This window comes from Atractosteus spatula, chromosome 7, assembly GCF_055471065.1.
Source record: "Atractosteus spatula isolate fAtrSpa1 chromosome 7, fAtrSpa1.hap1, whole genome shotgun sequence".
NCBI lineage: Eukaryota > Metazoa > Chordata > Actinopteri > Semionotiformes > Lepisosteidae > Atractosteus > Atractosteus spatula.
In genome coordinates, this window is record NC_142712.1 from 47760730 (window position 1) to 47786538 (window position 25809).

At 36.1% G+C, this 25809-nt stretch overlaps 1 protein-coding gene across 1 annotated transcript in view; it reads right to left on the reverse strand.

Annotated features, from left to right (window-relative positions):
• LOC148831203 (WD repeat-containing protein 72-like) overlaps positions 1 to 25809 on the reverse strand; it is a 77641-nt gene that overhangs the window by 8974 nt on the left and 42858 nt on the right. Inside the window, exons 15-18 of the mRNA XM_088921446.1 lie at positions 19318 to 20135; positions 18085 to 18173; positions 17650 to 17732; positions 16221 to 16407 (exon numbers count right to left, since the gene is read on the reverse strand). Coding sequence (XP_088777572.1) covers positions 16221 to 16407; positions 17650 to 17732; positions 18085 to 18173; positions 19318 to 20135 — 1177 coding nt within the window. The remainder of the gene's footprint in view (positions 1 to 16220; positions 16408 to 17649; positions 17733 to 18084; positions 18174 to 19317; positions 20136 to 25809) is intronic.

The window sequence follows — 25809 nt, forward strand, 5'->3', positions numbered from 1 at the left end:
GACTTTGAATGAGTCATTCAAGGACATTCACTTGCTTATTCTTATGCCACACTAACAGAGCCCTGGCCTTTTGCTTTGAATCATTGTTCTGCTAAAAGGTGAATTTTGGTCCCATTATAAGGTCTGAAGATTTGCCAGTACCTACTCCATCCTTGTTCTCACCAGTTTTGACAAAGCTTCCCAGTCCCTGCTGATGAGAAGCCAAACTATAATATACTGTTGCCACCACCATGCCTGACCATGCAGTAGAGTGCTGACAGAGTGATGCACTACTGTATATAGGGTGTGTGTCAGATGTAATACTTTGCATTTAGACCAAAAAGTTACAATTTTGGCTTGTTTGGTCACAAAACCCTTTTCTATATGATAACAATATCACATAAGATGCTTTGTTGCAAACCCAGGGGGAGTTCAGCTTTTCTTTTTGACTAGGATGTTTCTGACCAAAGAACATTTTCTCCCCTCTCAGACACTTTGACAGGTATATTTATTCTGAAATCATCAGGTCCACTATTGTACCTAGGCAGAACCCATTTAACTAATTTTTTGGTAAGTAAAGGTGATTTTGTGAATCAAAATTAATTTATTTTTTGTTCTAATAATGGCTATTCATTTTTTCACATTAATTATGTATTTTCTTCTTTCTTTTTGTTTTTGCTTTGAATGTATGGAGTACTGTAGGTTGTGCATGTAACAAACATTAATTTCTACTTCAAAGCGTCACGGGTGCAAGCTTTAAAGCAACAAGATGTGAAAACTGCGCAAGGAAGAAATCTGAATACTCTGGCAAAGAAACAGTTTTGTATATGTAATTCTATCCATAATATACTGTATATCTTTGAATGAGCTTTATGCAGTCAAACGTTCCTTCGGTGTTTAATCGTTTGTATGACACACACAAAAAAACTGTGAAATGTACATAAACTATATATATATATTACTACTAAGAAACAAAATCAAAAGCAAGCAAACTTTTCAGAATATATTATAAAACTGCATCTGGATCACAAATTGGTAATAACATGTACTTAGTAGAAAAAAATTAAAAGGTACTGTACATGGTAGACATTTAAAACATGCACGTTTTCGTAAATTTATCAGATGGACTGTGCTATCACTTTTCAACTTTAATATATAAAGAAGGTGGTTTTCAATTATTTAACGGAACCTGTAACATTAGCCTTGGCAGAAAAATGTATCCCGGAAGCGATAAGTACTTTTAGTGCTTATGAGGTTAAAGTGTGTGTCGCAGCCAGAGCCGAAAAAAACTCAGATAAGTGTTTCAGAATTAGACACAGCATGATCAGGTTGTCTGTCTGCCATTGTGAGATTTGCAAAACAGCCTGCATCATCATCTTATAAGCTTTAAGCAAGGATACTCAAGCACCTACCAATCCAATTAACCTTACTTAACTATAAGGAAGGCCCAAGTGAGCCCAATTACCGAATTTTTAATCAAAATCAACACAATAGCACATTACATAGCCGTCTAATCCCACGCTCTTGAGCCTACTGGACATGTGTCCTGTTTCTGAGGAGGTCAAGGACAGATCACTTAAGGCTTCTGCCATATTTGTCCTAAATTTGAAGCCATTATTCTCTATAGTGTTTCTGGTAATCCTAAAATCCTAAATCTATGGTGTGATTTTCAGTCTATGACTTCATCTGTGTCCTCAGGGGATCTGAACATGTATGATCTAAAAGACAAACTAAGGCATGTAGTTCCCTCATAGTCCCCTAGTAAAACAGGTTAAAAGATGACCATTTGTTAGAAAAAATAAACATATAGTATTCTAATACAAATTCTATATTTATATTGTTCTTTGGTGGTACAAGAGACACAAATCTATAAAGCAATCCTGGTGTGTATCAAAGGCAGAATATATTTTGAATGTTAGGTGATTGAATTAACCTTTTAATTTTTTTTATTGAACTTTTTTTTAATCTGCCCGCTCGGTTTTGTTTATTTAGATCAAGACTTTTTATTGTAAGAATTACATAGCCCTGATTTACACCACCACCCATGTCTTGCCCTAATTTAGGTTGTAACATTTTCTATTTTTTTATGTTTGAAATGACCATGTCTGTTCCAGGCACAGGAGAAAGTGGAAATTGCAATTACATTCTTCCTTAGCCAGACTAGCCGCAACTTAAGAATAGTACACCTTGTTGACAGCAACAAATTATTACACTTGCCTCAGATATATTAAGTTTGTCAGCCTTTGAACACAACTGGCTGCAGAACAGCTTTTTGTGTTCTTGCCTGGGCTAGGAAAATTCTATTGAGATGGTACTGTTCCTTGAAATAGTCCTTGAATGTCATTAGGCAAGGAAACAGTTGTAGTCCATGGCTGTGTAGCTTTTGCATGAAGTCCTAATTTAACAGAAAAGACAGAAAAAAAGCTCTGATGGTCTCCACCCTTGCCTCTGTCACTGGATTATGAAGAAAATTTAAAGAAAAATAATACTTGAGATAAACTATTGTTTTTTAAAGAAAAATAATGAAAAGAAAAATAATACTTAAGATAAAATGAAAAAGAAGTTATAAATAATCTACTGCATCTCTTGCTTACAGTTCTCAGTAATACTAACCTATTTATTGGGAACTTTTAATAGTGTGTATGCCATTATTCCTGCAAATCTTCTACTATATTTGTTTTAATGAAAGGTAATACAAGTCAAAGAATATAGTTTTTGTAAGTTTAAAGAAGAGAACAGACTTATACCCGGTTACACAGATTATGGGACATATTTTTTTTTGGACAAATTACAAGCAACCATAACTGAAATCTGTCACTAAAATGAAAAGAAAATATCTATCAGGTTTGCTAAATGCTCATTAATTCTGCCAGAGCAGCAATACTATTCCACATACTATTATTACAGGACATTTATTAAATCATAACACAATGACTATTCATCATCCTCAGTGTCAGAAAGCACATGGTCACTAGTTCTTATAACCTGCTTCGGGGTTGACGCCACACTGACCTTTGGCTTCTTGTAATTTCTGAGGCTCCAGTGGCTCAGCTTTTACAATGCCCAACTGCTCCCACAATTAACAGTGCCTACAAAATCAAGGCTATTTCTTTATACTGAAATATTTCAAAGCCGTTTATTATTAATAATTATTATTGTTGTTGTTGGGAGTAAAATGTCACATACTGTATGGAAGCGCAGATATAATGGAAAATGGTGGAACTGTTGAATTGTATAGTTTTTATATTTTTTTTGTTCTTTTGTTATCCAAGGTCCTTCAGAAATTCATCATGACCATTATATAGACTTTCAGCCTTATTACTCTTTTGGGTAGGACTTCCCCATGCAATAGTTGTGAATTTCCAGTTCTCTGCTGTTTGTGAGTGAAACCGGACAGCAATAATCAATACTAGCCTGCATTTGGACAACTTCTTTAAGCCATGGCTTTCCTTAATCATAACCATAAAAAATGTAATTAATTGTTACATAAAATAAAGAAAATCTGCAGAGGGCTAGAAATTAATTTTTAAAGTTCAAAATAATGTTTAATGAGACATTCTTAGTATCTGTTCTTTAACCGTACTGTAAAATAAACATTTCTAAAACCATCACAATGGCCAGTGAGGGATCAACAACCCCCTCCTTCACCTCTTTCCACCAATGTCACTCTTTTTCCTCAATACAAAACAGTCAAAGTATCTTTAACTGTCTCCTGGGAGGCAATCCTTGGACTAGTTTACAATGTTAAAAAAGATAATGTGATTTTTTTTGGCCTTTATGCTATCTTTTTTTGTGCGCATTACAAGCATAATCTCTATTGCTCTTTTCTTTGTCATACCTAGTGAAAAATGAACTTGCCCAGACTACTTTTTTTCTATTACATTTCACCCACATAATCTAGAGGGAATAACATTCTAGCATTTAAAGGAAACCAAAGCTTTAAAGATGCATTCTATGTAGACGATAAAGTATTAAGTCTGTTGGCATAAAATATGGTTTTAGAAATGACCTTCTACATTTCTTGAAAAATATTCTTATTATCCCAGTGAGCTTCTGTAAATCAGCTTTTTGTTCAGTAGAGTATTCTTGAAAATACAGTGTTATAGTCTTTCACCAAATGGAAATCTGGGACCATTAACAATGTTTCAACATTTTTGGATGCATCTTCTTTTCAAGTAAGCAGCCCTGTGTAAAATAGTAGTGCTACTTTAATTGAAAAAAAGAGACGGAAGTAAAAAGTATAAAATTCAGAAAATATCTGCAAAAGGGCAGTGAGAGGACAAAGGAGAAGAGAGCTAGCGATATCATCTGGACTGACTATAAAAATTCTGCCTAAAGATCAGGGTTACCCCTGACCCAGCTAGAAAAAAGGTCAGAGAGCAATTCTGAATAATAAATGAGACCTGCTAACCTTGTGACCCAAATTGAGAAGGGTCAGCAGCGGCCCTTTTCACCAGATGCTGAAGCCAGATACAGCAGGGCAATTCTGGGAACTAATGAGTTTCCTAATGCAGTTTCTAGATATGAAATACAAGCACATTATATCTGCCATATACCTAGAAGTTTATTATCAGTTATTCTGCTTTGCATTTTATTATTTTCATTACCTTTAACTTTTTTAATAAAACAACATTGATTCTCGGAATTTAAAAAAAAAACACTGCAATGTCTTTCATCTGATTTTACACTTGCCATGAAAACCATTCTGATTGTTCTGATTCTGATTGTTCTGTTTCATTTACTAATATAGACACCTTGCACTGCAGTTGCTATTAAATGGGGTTTTCCTCTTTTTTTGAAAATGTGGAGAAACAGTCAAGGCCTTAAATATGGACTGAGCCTCTTTTTAAGTCTGGAATTCTTAGATCAAACCACCAGATGGTACAAAATGACTGAATCAAGTCTTATCTACCTCAACCTTGAAAATTTCAGTGTGCCCTAGAGAATTTGAGTTTGCCACAAAGAGACTGAATTGCACACTTGGCACACATGGTAGTCTTTGCAGGGACACCATGTGGTGAATTGGTCTGAAGGCCTCCTCCTCAGCCAAGGCCTCACTTTGCCTGACACTGATCTTTTTCAACTCATTGATTCAACACGCCCTAAAAATAAACCGAGCAGTAAAGGATAACTAAAGCTAACTTGGATTGGAATTCCTAACAATTCATTAGTAATGATGTAATATGATTTACTAAGGTCCTAGAGAGAAAAAAGCATCACATGTATATTAGCTCTAAATTACACAATCTAACTTTTGCTTATTATGTCTATTCTTCCCACTAGTACCTCAAATATAATGTGTGATGATTACATATTGGTAAGATATAACATTGCATAATTATTTCTTAAAGGGTGTGTGCTTTTAATTATGACCATTACAGTCCTGATGAAACAAACAATTCCACCTTCTTTGTGCTTAAATGAAGCATAGCCTGCTTTCTGGCGCCACAAATATGCACACACAGAAGGGAAACTGTTCGTTAATCGATAAGAGATTAATGAGAAAAGGAATAATGGAGCTTATTGCATGCAAAATCATGTGATAAAAAATAATTTACTTATCCTGGATACCCTTGTGAAAACCCAAAGCTCTCACTGCCTGTGTCAGAAATGCAGCCCAATCCTAAGGCAGCACAGGAGCACATATTACATATATCACTATCCCATAGACAAGTTATTGAGCTGTCTGTGAAAAACACAGCCAAGTAGGGATGCTTTCAACTGAAGAACACTGTATGAGGACCTGATTGATGCAAAGCTGTCTGATAGCCTTCTCTAGAATGCAGAGCAGGTACCCAAGGTCTCCGTGATGATCTCTGACCACAGATGAACAGCTACTTTATTACAACACAGCCAGGGCTTGAAACACAGTCCATATTCCGCCACCTCTCAATGTGCAGTCTGTTAACTTCACTCAGCAGCAGAAATGCTGCATCCAGTGTCAGGCCTCTGCTCACCATGGAATCTATCTTGCTTAAATCACTGAACCTTCCTTAATATGCACTTGAAAGATGAAAGGTACTATTAATTAAGGCAAATAAAAAATAGACAAAAAATGTCAACTGATGCAGAAATTAAAGAAGCAGACTGTAACAATGTTTCCAATCACAAAATAGTTAAAATTTTCAAAACCAAAAAAACAACACATACTTCCTAGTATTAAAGTAAATATATCTGCTGCAATAATGTGCTTTAAAACAATTCACTTTCTACTAGGGCTATAGCACTTTAAAAAGGTAAATTCTTCAATTGTTTAAAGTTGTTATTTCCGCAATGTGATTATCAACACATTCTGATAAAGGAATGAAGCTCTAAACCTACTTGGTTGATTTGAAACAATTTCCCTCTCCTTCCCCTTCATACAGATACTTGAAGAATTGCACTCTCCACCATTCCCTTTACAGCCTCACCATCAATAATGTAAGCAAATTTGTTTTATTCAATATATTATTTGAGGGTACTTCATTCCTCCAGCACTATTCATCATGTCTAACTTTTTTCTTAGCAAAGTAGGCTACATTAGATGGATAAGGGCTGCAATTAGATTATCCTGGGCTTGATGTCACCCTTTTTACAGACTCACACATTCTCTGCTTTCATTCATTCTAGATATGGTTAGGAAAACGTGTAGGGAAATGTAGAGAGTTCACCCCTTGCGACTTATAATTAATGGTCTTTTTTGGTGATGGTTTTGTTTCTATTAAGGACAGGTAGGACTGACTCCTATTTTCCCCCAACTGAACATTAAAAAATTTAAAAATGTTTAATATTTTATGTATTGTAAGCATATCCATTACACACACCTGTAAAATTAATCTGGCTTTTTGTCCTGTCTAAATACTCCACATTCATTATAGATGTATATACCCACTTTTCTGAAGGACAATACACCTCTTAGGTGTTGCATTATTTAATTTTTAAAATCTCTTAACTAATAAGTTTAGAACCAAAGCAGAAGATGAGTCAACATTATAAGTAGAAAAAGTACGCTATTGGATCAGTGGTATTCTGTTTGACATGAGCAGTACAGCAAGCATATTGAGCATAAAGATGCATTACATTGTATTTTTTCAGCACGGTATGATCTGAAAGATTGTGATGTACACTTAATGAACAACTATGAAGGAAAATTAATGTAAACTAGAAAATTAATTTTTAGAGAAACAGGAAACCTCCCAACTTCATTGTTTTTCCTTTAATTTAGATCTATGTTCTGCATCACAGACAGACAAGATGGTAATAAATTGTTATGGGATTAGGTTTGATCAAATGTTGCTGTTTTTTTCTGTCTCATAAAGCTCTTCTGCTAGTTGGCCAAACTTGAAGTTAGATGAGTAGCTCCCATGCATCATATTCCAGTACTGCCAAATTGTCTGTTTGACTTTATGCCCATGCAGAACCTGGGCAGTTTGACACAAAGTGCATGGGCTTGCCCATTGCACTGATTGCTTGATGTAATAGTAAGCAAGCTTAAGTGAATTGTATGTCTTCAATCTTCCCAATCACTTAGGGCTGGGCATCAGCGAATATCATCCATCATTCCTGGCCAGAAACATATGGTGCATCAGCAATCTCAAGCTGACCTGAATGATAGTAAAAGCTGCTATGCTATTCACAATAAGAAATTGTTGTCCTTTGAATTACAGGTTTGTGATTAGATTGCTAACATAGCCAGCATAATGTTTATGTGAGGTGCCCAGAAGTGATGTACTCTCAGACCCTTTAAAGATTAATTTATACCCTTGAAATGCACACCAATCACTAAGTCAAAAACTAGTCATGGTACTCATCATGTGAAGAGCCCAACATCAAAACGGAACTAGAAAGCTTTATGCAGAGTGTCAGAAACCTGAACTGAAAGTCTTAACTAAAGTATGACCCTGCTCTATTAATTTCTTTTTAAGCATGCTTGTTTGGCATACTTTTAAAAGAGACTTGAAGCATTTTCTCTAAACTGTACTACTGTAGTACAGTGGCCATTATTCACAGCACACCCAGTGAAAGTAAAATATAAACTTTACAGATAATAGAGATAGGGCTAAAATTAAATATTTAGTTTAAGCGGACACTCAAAATAATTGAGTTTATAATCTATCAGAGATTATAATCATATTACTTCAGGCAAATTAAAATATGGTTCTATATATGTGTGTCAAGAATGAAACTAAAATATAACAAAAACAAAACAATTATAATCCATATTTAAAAAGGATGGAAAAAAGCAGTGGCATTACTCTGGTGGTGAGGAAGATGGATTGTTAGGTTTAAGATGCAGCACGGGAAAGGACATATTTCATGTTCGGCATGGTGCAGGGCTGTCATTGTTTTATAGAGATGAACCTGTATACAAAAATGGACAGTGAGACCTTGGTAACATTTTGCTAGGACAACATCAGCTTATTACTAAATGCTTGACCTGTATCTACCCCCTTTTAGAAGAGTAAAGGAGTTATTTCCTAATAGCTAAAACCTAATTCCACAATGGGAAGGCAATATAATGGATTAATACACCTTAAAAAATGACAGGAATCACCATGTGTGCTGGAATGGTATGAGAGAAAGAAAATTGACAGAAATAGAACCATGTACTGTAAAACAAAGTCTTATGTTTACTGTAATGCATTCCACACAAGATATATCTGATCGTTAAATATTATAATTATAGAGAATGAGAAGCTTATTGTGCACAATTACAACCATGACAGTCCCACTAAAGATTTAGGCAATGTTTAAATTTTATTTTGTCAATGCATCTGAACCTAATGTATGCCACAGCCAATACAGTGTGTAAATTTAAGTACTCTAACTCCACTTTTAAAAAACAGAGGACATTCTCAATATTGTGAGCTTGCCATGCTAGATCATTATTGTACTCGATAAAAGCTCAAGACTCTGAAACATTATTCATGCTTTTTTAAGATTAATTGGTGATATCACACAGCCATTAGTACTTAATTTCTCTGTTAAATACTCATCCATCCATCCACTACCTAACTGCTTTATCCAATATACTGTAGGGTTATGGAGAAGCTGGAGCTTATCCTGGCAAAGCAATGGGTGCAAGGCAGGATATATGGAAAGGATTGCATCACATCGCAGGGCAGACACAGACGCACACCAGGGCCAGCTTTTTTCCAGAAGGCCGTTAACCTACCAGCATGTATTTTGGACTGTGGGAGGAAAATGGAGCACCCATGCAAACACAGGGAGAACATACAAACTCCACACAGATAGCAGCCTAGTTCTGGAACTGAACCAGGGTCCCCTGCGCTGCAGGGCAGCAATGCTAATCACCGCACCTCCGTGCCATCCTTCAGTGCCCATCATTAAAAAAAATCCCTCCATCAGCATCGCCCGTGTCAAGCATTGCTTATAGTCAAGCCCTCTTCTGTGCACCTGGCTTCAGTCTGCCCCCTCTGCTTCAGGAAAGACTGAATCACAGAGGGACACACCTGACACTGGGAATAAGACTTGAAAGAGCTGAGACTGCTTTACAAGGTCATTATACCCAAGAGCAATTTTAAACATCATCTAGAAGCCCCAGTTGACAGTACTGCATATAAAAAGTAAAACACAGGAATAATTAAAAAAGGAACAACATTTAAACGTTGGGAATCAAAACAGGACCAAAAGAGAAAGCTTCTCATTTTTATTTAAATATATTTCTCGTTGCCAGTCACAGTAAGTAATGCAAATAATTATTTTTTTTCTTTTATTATTGTTGGTATCATAAGGATGGAGGATTTATTTTTTAAATATCACAAATTATAACTAGATAGAAACATTAAAAAAAACAATCTTGATTGTTTGACTTTGCAAACAGTATTAAAAAGCGTTCTTGGCTACGTTACAGCTCTGAGATTCTAATCCTTAGCAGGGTGGAATGGAGGCTGCTGGCAGCTGCACTTCTGTAAATCATGCCAGAGTCAATAGCAACTGTTGAATAGGGACCCCAGTTTAATGCAGATGAACAGTTAATCTTTTTTGGACTGTGGCACTTGACTCGTGCTGGTTCCTTACAATGTGCCATAATGAATGGTGTCCGCGTGTGTACTGAACTGCCGTGTCTTAATCTCTGTTCATTAGCAACTGCCTGGTACATGTCCGAACAACAGTCGTGCATTTGCTTATGAGGGGGGAAAAAAAGAAGCTTGGACAGAAGCTGGTTAATCCCTTTACTCTTCTGGGGGACAAAAGTCTTCATTTGTAGTCTTTCTTGAAGAAAAAAAGTGAATAATAGTTTTGATAAAATTCAGGAGGAAAAACAGCCTGCCATCCTTTATAAGCCTACTGTAAATGTGGCCAAATCACAATGTACTACTTTGGCAACTGTGGCTACAACAGGACAGCTTGCTGTTCAACATAGTTACGTGTGGAGCTTGCATGGTTGACGTTCCTAAAGAGCAGTATAGGATTAATAGGTTAATAAGGATTATTAGAGAGATCAGGGCAAATGTGCGCATGTGGGTTAAGTGCACAGGCGAGCTGAGGAACACTGCTGCATCCTTCTGGAGCACTCACGAGTCACTCTCTTTAATAACCAATCCCTCCCAAATAACCCTTTCTATGGCTCTCCAGAAACCTTGACCATGCAAGCTCCACACGCAACAACTGCCGTCCCATTATACCTACACAAGAAAGAACTGCTGGCCATTAAAAGAAGATCAGCTGGACGTCAGTGGCCAGACAGAGAGACATGCTCAGGAGGCTTCAGCCCACCCCCTAGTGCAGAACAATGTGTATTACCAAGCTTTCCTCCAGCTAGCAGCGCTGCTGTGTGCTGTCACGAAATGAAAGGTCCCCAGAGTGGAATTGTGCAGAAGGCAAAATCAGCCCAAAGGCAGCTTTGTGTGAACAGTGTGGAGAGGGTGGAGCAGGCTGCCAGAGGGTTTTAATAAGCAAAGACAATGAATACGGACCAAGCCTCTTGTCTTTCAAGATTGTAAAGGGCAGGCACTCACAGCAATTAATTGCTACAGCGATATTTGAAAATTCCATATGCTGTTTCAAATGTTTCAAATAAATACTCATAATACCTTTCAAACCATCACTCAAGAGATCCTATCTACTGCTTTATAATATTTGAAAAAATTACTAAATATAATCGCAGGTAAAACAAAGGTATCAGGTTTTAAAAAATGCCACTTCTGTACACAAAAATAAAGATAATAATTTGTAAATAACTGCTCATGTAGATTAGATTCAAGTGAAAATAAATATCGACAGCTTTCTTTATGATCACAAAACAAAAAAGGACTTAGATTTAATGCTTGGCTGTATTTCTTCTCTGATTAATTTAACAGTACATTCATAGAGTGCACAACAGTGCGTTCAACTAGTTTTGGGCTTCAGAGAAGTTTAAATCAATTTTATTTTAGACATATTAAAATACTAAACAAAACAAAGCTGCTGGATCAAAATCAAACTCAGATATTCTTCCCACCCGTTAGGGTACAATTCACATATTGGATGAACATCACACACAAGCTTAAGATTTGATCAATGTCAGATGTTTTGAATTCTAAGAACAGATTTATACAGTATATCTACAAAGTGCTACGAAACCAAAGAAGATTGTTAAGATTTGTTAGAATTAAGAGACAACCAGATGGAAATGACATAATAAGGTATTAAAGAGCATTAGCTTGCTTGAAAATGAAGTGTGACTTGTGCGCTCTGCCATTACTGGGAGTCTGTCACAGCCACTTGTAGGCTCAGGGCACACACAGCAACACTACTAAACAGTGATGACCTACGCTCCAATAATAGATTGAATCTTCTGCCATAAAAAATACACTTTCTAGGTTTCAAAGGAGTGATGTCACTTCTGAAACATGTTCTGCGCCACTGAGTCCTGTTACATGACCAATGCATTACCATGTCGTTCAATTATTCAGTTCATCTCAGCTTGGTTCCATCTATTGACTGGAAGCCAAACCAGTTGCAAACTCAAGAAGAAGTGCAGTGGTAGATGCAGAAGTCACAGATACCAATGGTGATCACGATTTTTAAACCAAGCTAGGCCTGTTACTTTTCACTTGAGCAATTCCTTCATAATGTAAAAGGTGTTAAAATTCCTGCACAGGCACCAGATGATAAATGACATCAAAAAGAGAATGATCCCTGAAGAAGCCCTGGTCCATGAACCTCTGACACCCTGAAACCAGCAGTGTTTGAGATTGGTGGGGGATTTGGTCAGGTAGAACACCAAGCACCAGTGGTCAGACATCAGCATTTATCACCGTCATATCCAGATGTTCTCAATGACACCGATGGGTGGCTCATGGGCTGGAGACAATATGCTGAAAGGTTCATGCCATGCAATGTTGCAGAAAGTAAAGGATCAAAAGAAAAATCTGTAATGGTGTGGAATGGAACTACTATACAGAAAACAATGGTCTTCCATGTCCAGGATGGTGGCTATTCCTCCACTATGAGATTCTCCGTCTTATTTTAAAATGTTACGCTGGTACTGCTAATGCAGTCTTAGTTCAATAGGAATGTCAGTTCACATCAAGCAATCATCATTGCTGCTGTTTAAGACTGGACATAAACTTTATGCAAATCTGTAAAAATTCTAAAATGACAAAAGGGCCTATAAAATTCCTAACACAACACCACTTCTGGCCTGCCGTCATTCCCTTTCATTTTCAGTAATGGAGCATTAAAACACTAGCACACTAAAGTAATTAAATTCTATAAATGCACATTGACAACTGCTGTACTGTATGGCAACTTGCACTCTGGCCTTTCTGTTGCATTGTTTCACATCATCATATTCTACAATACAAGTTAAGAAAGCATCATTGTGGCCCATTAAAAATTCTTTAGGATGTTCTTTATCCTTAAATAGTGTCATTCACAGTACTCTTATGTTTTTTGATGCATTTTGACTAGAATGTATAATTAACAAGGGCATATTCTTTAATGTTCAAAGCCTGCTTGACGAGGTGATCAAGCCTCTTCTGGTGGACTTGTCCACTGGGGCTGGTCAAATCAAAATCCACTGACATGAAAGACATCATTTCCAGATGGACTTGCCCTTGTACTGATCCTTATTAAAAATGTATAGAATACCACCAGGGTAGCACACAGAAAGGGTGCATACCTTTTAGGTTTTTTATTTTTAACATTATTACATGTTGTTATGTTTTGTACCAGTCTTTTGAATGCTGAAGTAATATCCTTAACCCCTACAGGAAAAAAAAGTATATGCACATATGCACTATGCCAAGAAAAAGTATTAACTTAAAAGTAGTAAAAAAATTAACCAAAGAAAGCATCATCAGATTGTGTCCGATTTCCAGAAATGGTTTCCCTCCACCTCAGTTCTCACCTCCCTTTACTGAAGCTCACACCCAATGGGCTCTTTAAAATCTTAGCTTACCTGCTTCGATTTTGCTGCAACTGTTTTGCTTTAATTCCTTTTCTACATGGTAACTTGGCTCCTTACAAAATTCTTTAACATGGTTCTCTCTAGTTTGTGGTGCATTTTAAAACTGTTGTTGCCATGATATATGGAAATTAATATTATCTATCTCAGAGATGGGCAAACTTTGTCCTGGAGGTTCAGCGTCTCTGCAGGTTAGTCCTGTCAAAACACCATGTGCTGAAGAGCTGGGAAAAGCTATTAAATTGATGTCGATAAGGCAATAATAAGCTAATTTAGGTAATAAAGTGCTTAGATGGAATACACAAAGCCTGCAGATACACCTAACCTCATGGTCACTATTATGACATGCATGACAGTTTTCTATCCATTTTCTAACCACACTATTGTGGGGGAGCTGGAGCATACCCCAGCAAGCGACGACTGCAAAGCAAGATACATCCTGGAAGGGAAGCCACTCCATTGCATGGCAGACACTGACAGAGACACAGACACAGACACAATATAATATACTGTAATATAATATAATATAATATAATATAATATAATATAATATAATATAATATAATATAATATAATGTAGTTCAGGTGGGTAGCTGCATCAGCATGCGTAGGCTGCAAAGGAACAAGTAATAGGTTTATTCCATGCTGAAAAGAGAAGAAAGAAAACACAATGTTTCGTGGAGCCTTCTACAGGTGTGAGCATTATAATATAAATTATAATATAAAATATAAATACAAATTACAGTCAGCAACACTTATGGGTATTCTCAAAATTGTTTGCTTAGAAAAATAACTTGTTTTCTTATTTCTTTTACATGTAAAAAACCTAAATAAACTGAATATAATTTTTATATCTTCTTGTCCTGTGAACATAAGAGATCTAACAAACTTTTCTGTATAGAGCATGGCTCTACGGTATGTCTCAACAATTAATTATGACAGCAGTGCAAGTCCAAAGCAAGAAAAGACAGAAATCAGTCTGACAGTTTCAACTGTGAGTAACAATGGGGCTTCAGATGTCACTGAATCACATATGTTCTGTAATAGGAAGAGGAAACTCTTCTGTGGCAACAGTGAAGCGAAACTTTTTACATACAGCACATAGGAAATGTACTGGGACTGGGAAAATCACACACATTATTTTACATAAAGGAACAGCATTTGAATAATTCATCATATAATAGAAAACATGATGATACAGATTGATGGAGTAAAATAAATACTGATAAGTATAGCTTTAAGTTGCAAAGTGATACATGCTAATCCGACCTTCTATTAAACATTAGAACAAACACGTTTTAACTGCAGCCTAATGCAAGCAGTGGTAAATGCTGTTAGAAGTAATGCCGTAATATTATAGTATGTGTGTCCTGGCCTTTTATTTCAGTGAACCTAAGTAGCTGAATTTTCCTCATATTAATAATGTGCTTTAGGATTCCTTCAGCTTCCTTGAACTGTGTTCTGGTGGAACAGAATCCTTTCAAACAGTCTAAGGAAGACAGAGGTGGCGCCTGTTCAATTTAATTTAGTTTAAAAATACGCATCAAATCTGATTTCTGTTGCATTAAGGGATTATATGGTAAAATAACTTGAAGAAGGAATGAAATCAGTTTTAGAAATACTTAGCACTCAGATTTCCTTCAGCACTTCATCCTCATTATTAAGGAATGCTGTATCAAAGCTTAATTGATCAATTACATATAAAAGCCAACTTTACACCATGCCATAGTGATAAATTGATTTGTTTTCCCTTACTGGAAACAACATCCTTTTGAAATCCTACAACAATATATTGAATCAGCTACATATTATAATGTGACAAAAGGGTAAATAGTATTAAAAAGATTCTATTGGGACACACAAGAGAAAACCTACAATTCTTATATCACTATTCTCAACCAAGATATATGAAAATGCCTCCATCTTTGCAAAGCTTGGATTTGTAGAGTAAACTTACACAACTGTACAATGCATGAACCTTTTTATGTCAGGAAAGATTTGGTTTTTGACATTGTGTAGAGTAATGAATCAATAAGATGTTTGGTCTGGTAGAATACAACTTGACTGAAGGCAGACAATTGACAAATCTAAATGTTTACTTTGTCCAAGTAGAAATGAATACGTTAGAGTCCATGCTTTGATTGTCATATGAATCTTGCAGTTGAAATTAGAGATTCAACTATCGAAAACTCAAGTTCATTGTGTGGGAATCTAAAAGACATTTTGACAAGCATTCATAAATCTTTTTTTTCCAACACAAAATGTCTAGACATGTAACTTAAACAATACGGAGCCTTTTTAAATTCAATTACAGTGATAATGCACTAATGAGTGGTAATAGAAAGCAGTGATAAGGGCTCTGGACTCCAACGTACAGGGCTGCATGTTTAAATTCCATATGGTTATACTTCTCTTGTGCCCTTCAGCTAGAGGCTTTAAACATCAAACCCAGCTGTTAATATGTAGCTATTGGTATCAAAACAAAATCTAGACATTAACACATAGCTGAAACCTCTGAATGTCACTTTGGATAAAAGCATCAAACAAATAAATTAATAATAACTGATTGCTTTCTTTTGTGATAAAGCACTGTCCTTTTTTGGAAAATAACATCTGTACAGTATGTAGTTTACTTATCCTATTTGGTGATTCCTCCAAACAGAGGAAAAGTAACTTTAATAAACTTTTGAAGTTTTATATGGTATTCACTGCTTCTTGTCTTTCAATTTAAAGTATACATTGATAGGGATACTGTATAATTCCTCATAAAAATAACTGAAGTCTCCCCCCCATCTCTCCTTTACCCATTAGAAGTGTTGAAAAATAAATCTATAAATTTTGCACTTACTCTGTGGGGCAATTTTTTGAGTGTGTTGCAACTCCAGCAGCTCCATGCCCTCAGTCTTGGGCAATTGCATCTCACAACTTCCACTGTCTGCCACAGTCGGTGTTTGACTACTGATTGATGTCTTTCTCAAGGTTTTTATAATCCTTTGAACCTCTGCCAACAGAACAGCTTGTACTGCTTCTAGAACCTGTCAAAGAAGCACAGGGCAAGTGTATTAAACTGAACTTAAAGAGAATAAGCAAAATTTCTAACATACTCAAATTTCATGTAACGGTGATATCAGAAGTCTAGCTCTAATTCAAGGGACATTATCAGAAAAAGAGGTATTAATTGGGAGAGTTGAATGGTGATAAATATTTTTTTCAATAACAATGACAACTGTTAGTGCAGGAATTAATGTCTTTCGGGCTAAACCCCTTTCCCAGAATAATAGCATTTCAAAGAATCACCTTTGTCATTTAGTTATCTTAGTAGGTTCTTCATGTACAGTAATTATATCTAAGTCTTGCTCGATGTATATCTTTTTTTGACAACTGATTACTGGTTCTCACTAGTGGGAGTCACGGTACAAACTGTAATTATGTGGTTTAAAAATTCAAATTACAGTGATACAGGAAATTGCCTCATTTGCAGTCTCACCCATTGCAGGTGAAACCTGTGGATCCAGAAGAACTGGTGAATTGTTATCTTGTAAAGTTTACCTTTGTTTTGTCTAGTAAAACTACACTGGAATCGTTATTGTTATAGCCTCTCAGGTCTTCTTTGTCCATGGTTTTAATCACTAGACAAGCAAGTTATGACATTTTTTGCCTGGCTTAAAAATATCTGAACTGATTTTTTTTTGGGGGGGGTATTGCTTTGATATCATTCACATCTTGCCATTCTTAGGTATATTCTGCTTAAACCACTAATTCATATATTATATAATAATATATATAATAATATATAATTCATACTGTATATACAAGCTACAGCTTGGATGGAATTCCAGTCCATCACAGGGCACACACGGACACAAATACAGACATGCACACACTCACACCAGGGCCAATTTTCCCAGAAACGAATTAACATACTAGTACAGTATGTCTTTGAACTATGAGACGGAACCGGAGCACCCAGTGGAAACCCATATGAACACGGGAATCTTCTCAAAGATTGCACCCTAGTTCTGGAATTGAACCCAGCAATGCTAACCACTGTGCCACCATGTTGCCCCAGAAATAGTATCAAGGTATCAAAATATGTTATGATAGATGTTTTTTTTTCTGAATATTTCCAAGATAGAGTGTAAAAAACACAAAAGGGAAAACCCTGACATGAGGGCAGCTCATGCCATATTCTATTTTGATGTGAAATCTCAAGCTGTCACAGTGTGTCATCGCTTTCAAACATTATAGTCTAGCTGGCAAAATGGATCATTTCTTACCTCCACTGATTGGTTTTGCCAACTAGTAACCAGCTTTTCCAAGGACGATGCCTCTCTAACAAGGTACTGGGCAGCTTCTCTGGCTACAGAATAACAAGGACATCAGTTAGCATGATGCCCTGCAATTAATATACAGTACCAAATTAGCATCATTTAAATTCATTTATGAGACACTGAACTTGTGAAAAAGACCACAACTTCAGTTAATTTCAGATTTCTGCAATGCCTTCAGACAAAGGACGTTTTAATGATCAAATGGGAGACTTTTATTGGGCTGCTACTTTGAACAGATGGCATTTGAAAATTCACAATGAAGTTGCCCTTCTAGTGATATTTAGAGGAAAGAAGGACCCTCCAAAGTATATTAGAATTTATTACTAGGCTTAAAAAGTAGCTAAAATACACACTCTTGAATTTAATTAACTTTTCTCTTACCCTGCAGCAGCTGGTGTATAAACTCCACACAGGTAGAGTGCCCTGGTTTCAGGTAATTCGCCATTTGTAAATCAGGTCCATTTCTCTGACTGAAAAATAAATATGAATTTAGAATCATAAGACAATGTGAAAGAAGTATACAGGAAAGACTTGAACATAAATACTCAGATGTACTGTTATAATCTATTTATAATCTCATTTTATGCTATTTCACATACTGTACGTATAATACTTATTTTCAACTACAAGAACCTACATTGTCTTTTCAGTTGAAAAATATAACAATATGTCACCTAAAAAAGGTATTTTAATATACTTTAATGTAAAATAGTAAAAATAAATAATACTTTAATGTAATTATTACCAAAGCATAATGAGTAATCCCAAACATTGTTAATTACGTTCTCTGTACAGACTGAATGTTTACCAAATATACTGTATAATCAATGTAACACATCAATTAATATACACATTTTCCAGAAAAGATATTTCAGCTCTTTAAAACATACTGTACATGGGTTTGCAACAACCATAGCTAATTTTAAACCCATTACATTCAGACTATGACACAACACTTCTGGGTTTTGTGTATATCTATCAGTAAACATCACACAATCCATATTACAGCTTTAAAGAAAGTGACAACCAGGACGTGCCTTCTGTTTCATTTGTCCTACTTACACAGAATATTATTAATAGGATTAAACAGGACTGGCAATGCAATGCAAAGGTGAACTCGCAGATGGGAAAAAATGATTGAGTATATTATTTAATTATCTCATTGTATACATTCATTAATTATATTATTAATTGGTTAATAAGACTATTGTTCTGAAATATTTGTATACAGTAAATAGACATTAAACAGGATACATTTTATGCATGTAATACTATAATAATATACAGTACTGTAACTAATAATACTAAAGATAATCATGAATTTATTAATGCAGAGATTTGTAAACAAAAAATGTCGGACCATTTAACTACAAATATCTTTGTGTTGTTGTTTTAAAAAAAAACAATATTTAGATATAATAATCAGTGCATCCTTAATTTTAATGAGCAGGAGCAAAAGGATGATCGTTCAATCTATACATATTCAGCCAAGCATGATCAAAACTGCAGGAACGGCAGGCGTGTGTCAAGAATTACAAACACTTCCCTAGCCTTGGTGTGAGCTGGTGTTGTGTTTGATCTTAGATATGAATTTTAATCATTTACAGTCCCTACCTGTCTTGCCCATGAGGTTTTGTAAGCCTCATAAGACTGTCCACTACCAACACAACGGACAGTAAATAGGAAACAGCTTTCAGTCTGAATGCATCCTTCTTTGCATCTTCAAAGGCTTCTAGAAGTGGAATCTCTGCGGTGATGCTGCTTGCATACTGCTTCCCTAGTTCCACCACTCTGCATGCAATTAAATTTGAAGGCTGGCCCTCTACAATATGACCAAGTCTTCCTCGGTGCCATCCTGGTAAGATCAGGGACATGTGCCCATTCTTTGACTTTATACAGAATGGCTTGGAGGTCAGCAGTGGTATGATTCCAAGTTCTCTTGCACAGCAGTCATCAAGTTCTTTGTTGGTACCCCATGGAAAGAGGCCAGACAATAGCAGACCAGCTGAATCTCGAGCCAAATTGATATTTACTACTCTCGTGGGCTGCTGCCTTCTTCCTCTTGTGCTGACTGGTTGGGATGCCTGCCTTGCCAATCGAACCTCTCCTGTGGGAAAGTGATCCAAGCTCCTTTCACTCTGGAACAAGTGATCTCTTACAAAACTTTGGAGGTGCCCATTGACATGCTGAAGAGAGAAAATAGTCTTGCTCCTCTTCAGTGAAGTAGCGGGTTTATCAAAGGCAGGCTCTCTTCTCGGTTTTCGGAAGCTATGGAATGTGTTTAGGGCAATGGTTCCGTCCTGGGAAGCTTGATCCAGTTTTTCCAGAATTTCCTCCACATAAAATGTTAGAATGTGGGTACCACTATTTAGCGGTCCTGCCTCAAGTGGAACTAGTGAAAAAGGACTGAAGGCAGTAACATGGCAGGAGATCTAGAAAAGACAGAAATATTGTTTTATTCAGCAGAGTTAATCACACTAACAGAAGGAAGAACAGAATTAAGATTATTACAAACAAAAAAGACACAAAACAGTCAAATGTTTAGAAATTGAACCAAATAAAGATGCTTGGCAGAATATTTTCCTCTTATTTGTAGCCTCTTATGTTATGATGAGAAAGGATCCAAAATATTTACCTTAAAATACTGCTACAGTATATTGCAAGGAAGAATATACAGAATTTAACCTGTTTTTAGAACTTCTCCTTGAATCTAATGCAGTTATATTGGGATTCAACAGTAATCAAATTTAGAAGAGAAACCTGCAGGACATACTTTAAAGACAGATACAGAACTGAGATCATTACATATCTTTGAGGCTGGAAAGGATTCAAAGTCCATTTGTTGTGTTTCTTTAGATACATTTTTAAAGGAGAACCACAGTCCCAATTTCTCAGATTAAATCTCGGTAACAAAATAAATTCATTGACGTTATAGAAAAAATGACAAAAAACTTTTTGGGAACTTTGTGCAAGTACTGTAAGTTGCCATGTTGTCACAAACCCCTGGTCTCTCCATAAGCGAGAGCAAGAGATTATGAGAATTGTGATGTGAAGCAACCCTTCCTGCTCACTAGTCACTGGAATGACTAATGTAATTCCATGTATGAGCGAAAGAGTACAGATTGTACAGCAGACGTTTCACCACAGAAATCTTCCAAAGTAAGCTGCATGCAGAGTTAACAAGTAAGTAGTATTTGTCAGCAATATTTCTATCGGATTAAAAGAGATGTATTCGTAAGCCTGTTTGTTTACAATATAAAAGGGTCTCTTCACGTCACCTTATGTTTTGTTACCTCGTTCTGAATAACAGAATATGGAGCTGCACAAACCTAGAAATTTAATATATTTTGTGATGTAAATTGGAGGTATTACAGGTTACAGTGTATATTTTACTTTATTGTGGTGTGAAATGAAATGCACTCATCAATGCTGATTTTTTAAACCCCAAAATATAAAAATAGCATTGCAGTTCCCCCTTAAATACTGCAATAAATAATACTGTTTATCATCAATATAGTTGCCATTTTAGATTTCATTTGCTTTTAGAGTTCTACAGTATAAATGAGACAAAAAAAAATGAAAAAAAAAAACAATTGAGGGTTCGCCTCGCCTTTGAATTACTGCCTTTTTTTGTTTGCACAGCAACTAACAAAAACAGTACTGTTGCTTCCGATATTTCAGTTTTGTAATGTCCTCTTGAATTGTACATTTTAACCACTGAACTATTTTTTTTGCCCTTTAAGATAAAGGTCTTTCAACAAGCTCCAATGTCTTTCTGTTGCTGTTATTTCCACTGAAGGGTTCCATTAGTAGATTTTTTTTCCAAAAGGTTTGATCCTGTTCATCCTATACTCTCAATGGGTAACTAGGGCAGCTATTCCATTATAAGTAGCTTCTTCTATCTTTTTAAAAGCTGGATGCCTCTTCATGTTTGGGTTAAGGGTCATATACCGGTAGGAAGGTAAGCCTCAGCCCAGAAAACTCTCAATCGAGTTAGAGATGAAGGGTTTTTAGTTTCCTTGGATACCAAACCTTATACAGAATTTCTGGAGTTTTCTTTTCTGTTTCCCAATTAGAATGTTTCACAACAGAAAGTCCAAAAAGAAAATCACACTTAAAACATACACTACAACATCCCCATATTTAAACATGGGGTTTATAGGACACATAATGTACATTTAAAACATCTGTCCACTATCAGAAGTACTTTGCAGTAAGGATCTTAGTAACCTGGAGCATATCTTGGTAGACATGAGGCATAAGGCAGAAATAAACCCTGGACAGGACACCAGTCCATCACAGGGTACAAGGTGGGAACACATTCTAGACAGGATACTGTACCAGTCTCTCACAGGGCATAAGGCTGGAATACACCCCAGACAGGACGCCGGTTCGTTACAGGGCAGAAGTTGGGACCACAGCCTGGAAAGGATGCCAACCCATCCATGCCTCAATAACATGAGGACATTTGAGACAAACCAATTAACCTATTCAGCACAGCTTTGTGTCTTTGGATCATGGGAGGGAAGTGTCACAAACACAAGGAGATCTATAAATCCCATGCAGAAGGCATCCAGGATTTGAGTTAAACCCAGGTTTTGAAACTTTGAATTAAGAGTTGTGCGGCAGCAGAGCTAATGGCCATATCACAATTCCCTCCATATTATAAATAACAGGGTTTAATAACTGTTGATTTATTTCTATTTTGAAAATATATTTTGTGTATGGCTTATTTGCTTGCTTCTCATAATTTGAATTTGAAGATATAATTCAGTTTCACATTCAAAACAAGTTAAAACATTTTCATCAGTGTATAAATGCAAATTACAGCAGGTAAAATTAAAATTGAAAAATGACAGATTCCTTTAAATTTTCTGCTAGTTCTGGATGGAAAATTGTCACAATTGTTTATATTTACAGTACTCTATACCATTTTTGACACTGAAAAGATGTTATTTTCATCATGTACCAATTAATATATGCTGACTGGAGCATATATAGATGTAAAAATTATGAAGAGATGAGTGAGATGAAAAAATAATCATGTTGTCATTATACTGAAAATAATAATGATACAAGCAATTTTTATGACCTGAAATTAAACGTCCATGAACTCTAATTAAGAGTTTAATTAAACTAAATTAAGAGTTTAAGAAAGTCTTTTGTGTGTAACCTTGGCATTAGCCTTTATTTATTTTCCACTTGAAAAGCTGTCAAGATTTAAGTTCATGGCATTGTCCTCTGGGTTAAAGTATTTTATCCTTAAATGACCCAGAGTTAAGCTATTCTTTTGGAAAACGCGAGGAAGGTATAGTTATAGGAAGTTATAGTTAGCATTAACTATAGTAAAAGCAGTGAGCAGTGGAAGCAACAATCAGAGCGCAAGCTGTCATGACACTGAGAAAATCCATGTGGAGTGGCTGAAATCCACCCTGCAGGATGCAGATTTAGGATTTTTTCCACATGAAGCACTCCAGGGTCAATGAAACAGGACATCCGCTGGGATCTAGTACAGACAGATAAGCAGGGTCTTCCACTTAGAAGAAAGGAGGTGTGCAGGGACGGCCGGGAATGGTATAAAAAGCTTGGATCACCAAGAGGTGCTGATGAGTTCCACTGCTTTTTTTAAATTAATTCAAAATAATGATGGAAAACTGACACAGTAAATTCTCAGTATAGGTCACTGCATTTATTGTTAGCCTAGAAGGACAATAATGAGCACCTGTCCTCCCATGAAGGCGATCAGAAGGCAAACAAACTGTACAGTATACAGTATATATATATTCAGAATAATTCCAGGAATAGCAAACTGCTTTGGCAAAATGTCTGCTGTGGCTTGACAAGCATGAGGGATAAACCGAAGCCTGACATCTTCTCTCACCTGTCATTTCTCCCTGGTATCAAGCTGAACAGGTATAAAACCAGTTTAAAATGATTGTAAAAAAAATTATCACCTCAAAGATTATGCAAGTCTGCTCCAAGCTGTACGACTTCTAAGGACTTCAAATAGGCTGGCTATTTGCATCAGAAACAGCCAAAAAGAATGTACTGTAATTGCTTTAAAAAAATCCCAAAATTAATGACTGCAACTCTCAAACAGAGTATTCTCATTTTGGCTTTATCTGATGTTTATTTGAAGAATCCAGTAAAACAAAAATAAAATCTAGAAACCTAAAAAAGTGTTCCACAAAATGTTTTGAGCAAAAACTGAATTTAGATTTTTTTGTTTAAAAACACATGGATATAGTTTCAGGATACGTCCTACTCAGTTGTGAATCATTTGTCTTGTGTGCTCTTATTGGTTTTTGTAATGCAATAAAAATAAATTAAATACCTTCAATAAATAAAAAAAAATCTGTTTAGAATTCAGTTCCAAACAGTTACTGTTTGGAAAAGTTAAACAGATTTCTCTGTAAATGAAAGCAAGATGACAGCCAGCTTGATTCAGTTAGAGATGCAATCCTAACAATATGACACATCTGACAGTTTAAAAGCCACATAGTTTGAATTTTCTGTGAGGAGACTGGCAGTTTTCTAACTGACCAGAGATTCTTTTGAATGCCTAGCTGCCCTCACAGTGGTAGCACCTTCCAAACTGTCAGAAAGAACAGATGCTGCTCCACAGAAAGACTCTTCTGACAGCTTCCTGGCATATGTGTACACCTTCCCCGCAGCTATTTTCAAACAATAACCAACAGCTTCCTTCCAACACCAAGCCTAGCCTGTAACACCTTTACTGTTATGCTGAGAGCATTATGACCACTAACTCCCCAGCCCAAGGAACTCACTAATGAGTCGGCTTTTCTGAACCACCCAGAGGAATGCCCACTTCAACAGGACACACAAGGAAAATGCATAAACATTTGCCGGCTCAAGCTTAATTGACACAATTCTCTTAAAAGGTGTATTGGCTTGTTCATTAAGCAATACTGAGGTCTGTTATTAGAGATAAGACTATGTGCTCTGAGGCCACCATTTCTCCGACTCAGCTATAGACCCACATTAGCAAGGGTGGCATCTTATTAAACACCTGAACATGAGACATTAATTCACTGGCCTGCATTTGACTCAGATCTTTGAGTAAAGGCCTTGATGTGCTGGCGAAGAAGAAGAATTTATGCTGTATTCTAGTTCCATCATTAACTTTTCTTTGGCTTACTTTGTGAATTATAAAAGAAAGTGTAGAACCCTTAAGAACTTGCATAATGTGATACTCGGTTAAGCAAGAGAGGTTACAAAGAAGAGGAAGATAGGACACACAAACTTTAAGTCAAGGGTTATTTTGTTAAAATTTGACAATACGCTAGCAAGGAAATGGAAATTGCTGCTCTGGAATTAGTCCACAGATGAGCAATTGTATACATTCCCAGGCTCAAAGAATACCCTACACTGACAGGCTGAATTTGATCGATCCTGAACATTGAAAATCACAAGTGGATCTCATTCAAGTACTCAAAATCATCAAAGCCACCGACACAGTCACCCTAATGGACATCTACAGAAACACAAACCAGCAATCACAAATGAAAACAATGGAGAAATACATTCAAATCTGGTAACAGGGGACATTTTTCACACCAGTGGTTTTACACAAGTGTGGAACAAGCTACACAGCCACATCACTGAAACCAACAAGATGGACTCTTGTTTGTGAACATTCTTATGTTATTACAGTACATGTTCTTATGTATTAAAATGATCATTTGTTTTTTATATTATTGGATTATTGTAATTGTTCTCCAAACAAAACCCCACACATTTCTTTTAATGTGCATCAGCATTACTGAGCACAAGAATTCTTAAAATATTACACAGGAATCAGTCAACTAAAAAGTTGGCTGAGACTTGGTTTTCTAGAAGTTTGATTCTCACCTGGAGAGTGAGAAGTTCAAATCCCAGATGAGTTCTTTGACTAACGGACTGAATGGCTTCAGCATCGGAACATTTCTTGTGTTCTTAAAAATATTATTCTTAGGTCAGGTTATTGTAAAGAAAATTCTTTTGAAAATTGTTTCTTTATATGCAACTTCTCATTGAAATTTAGAGGATGTCAAGCTGTATCAGGAGAAAATTTTCACATCTCCATGTCAGGGTAAATGATTTTCT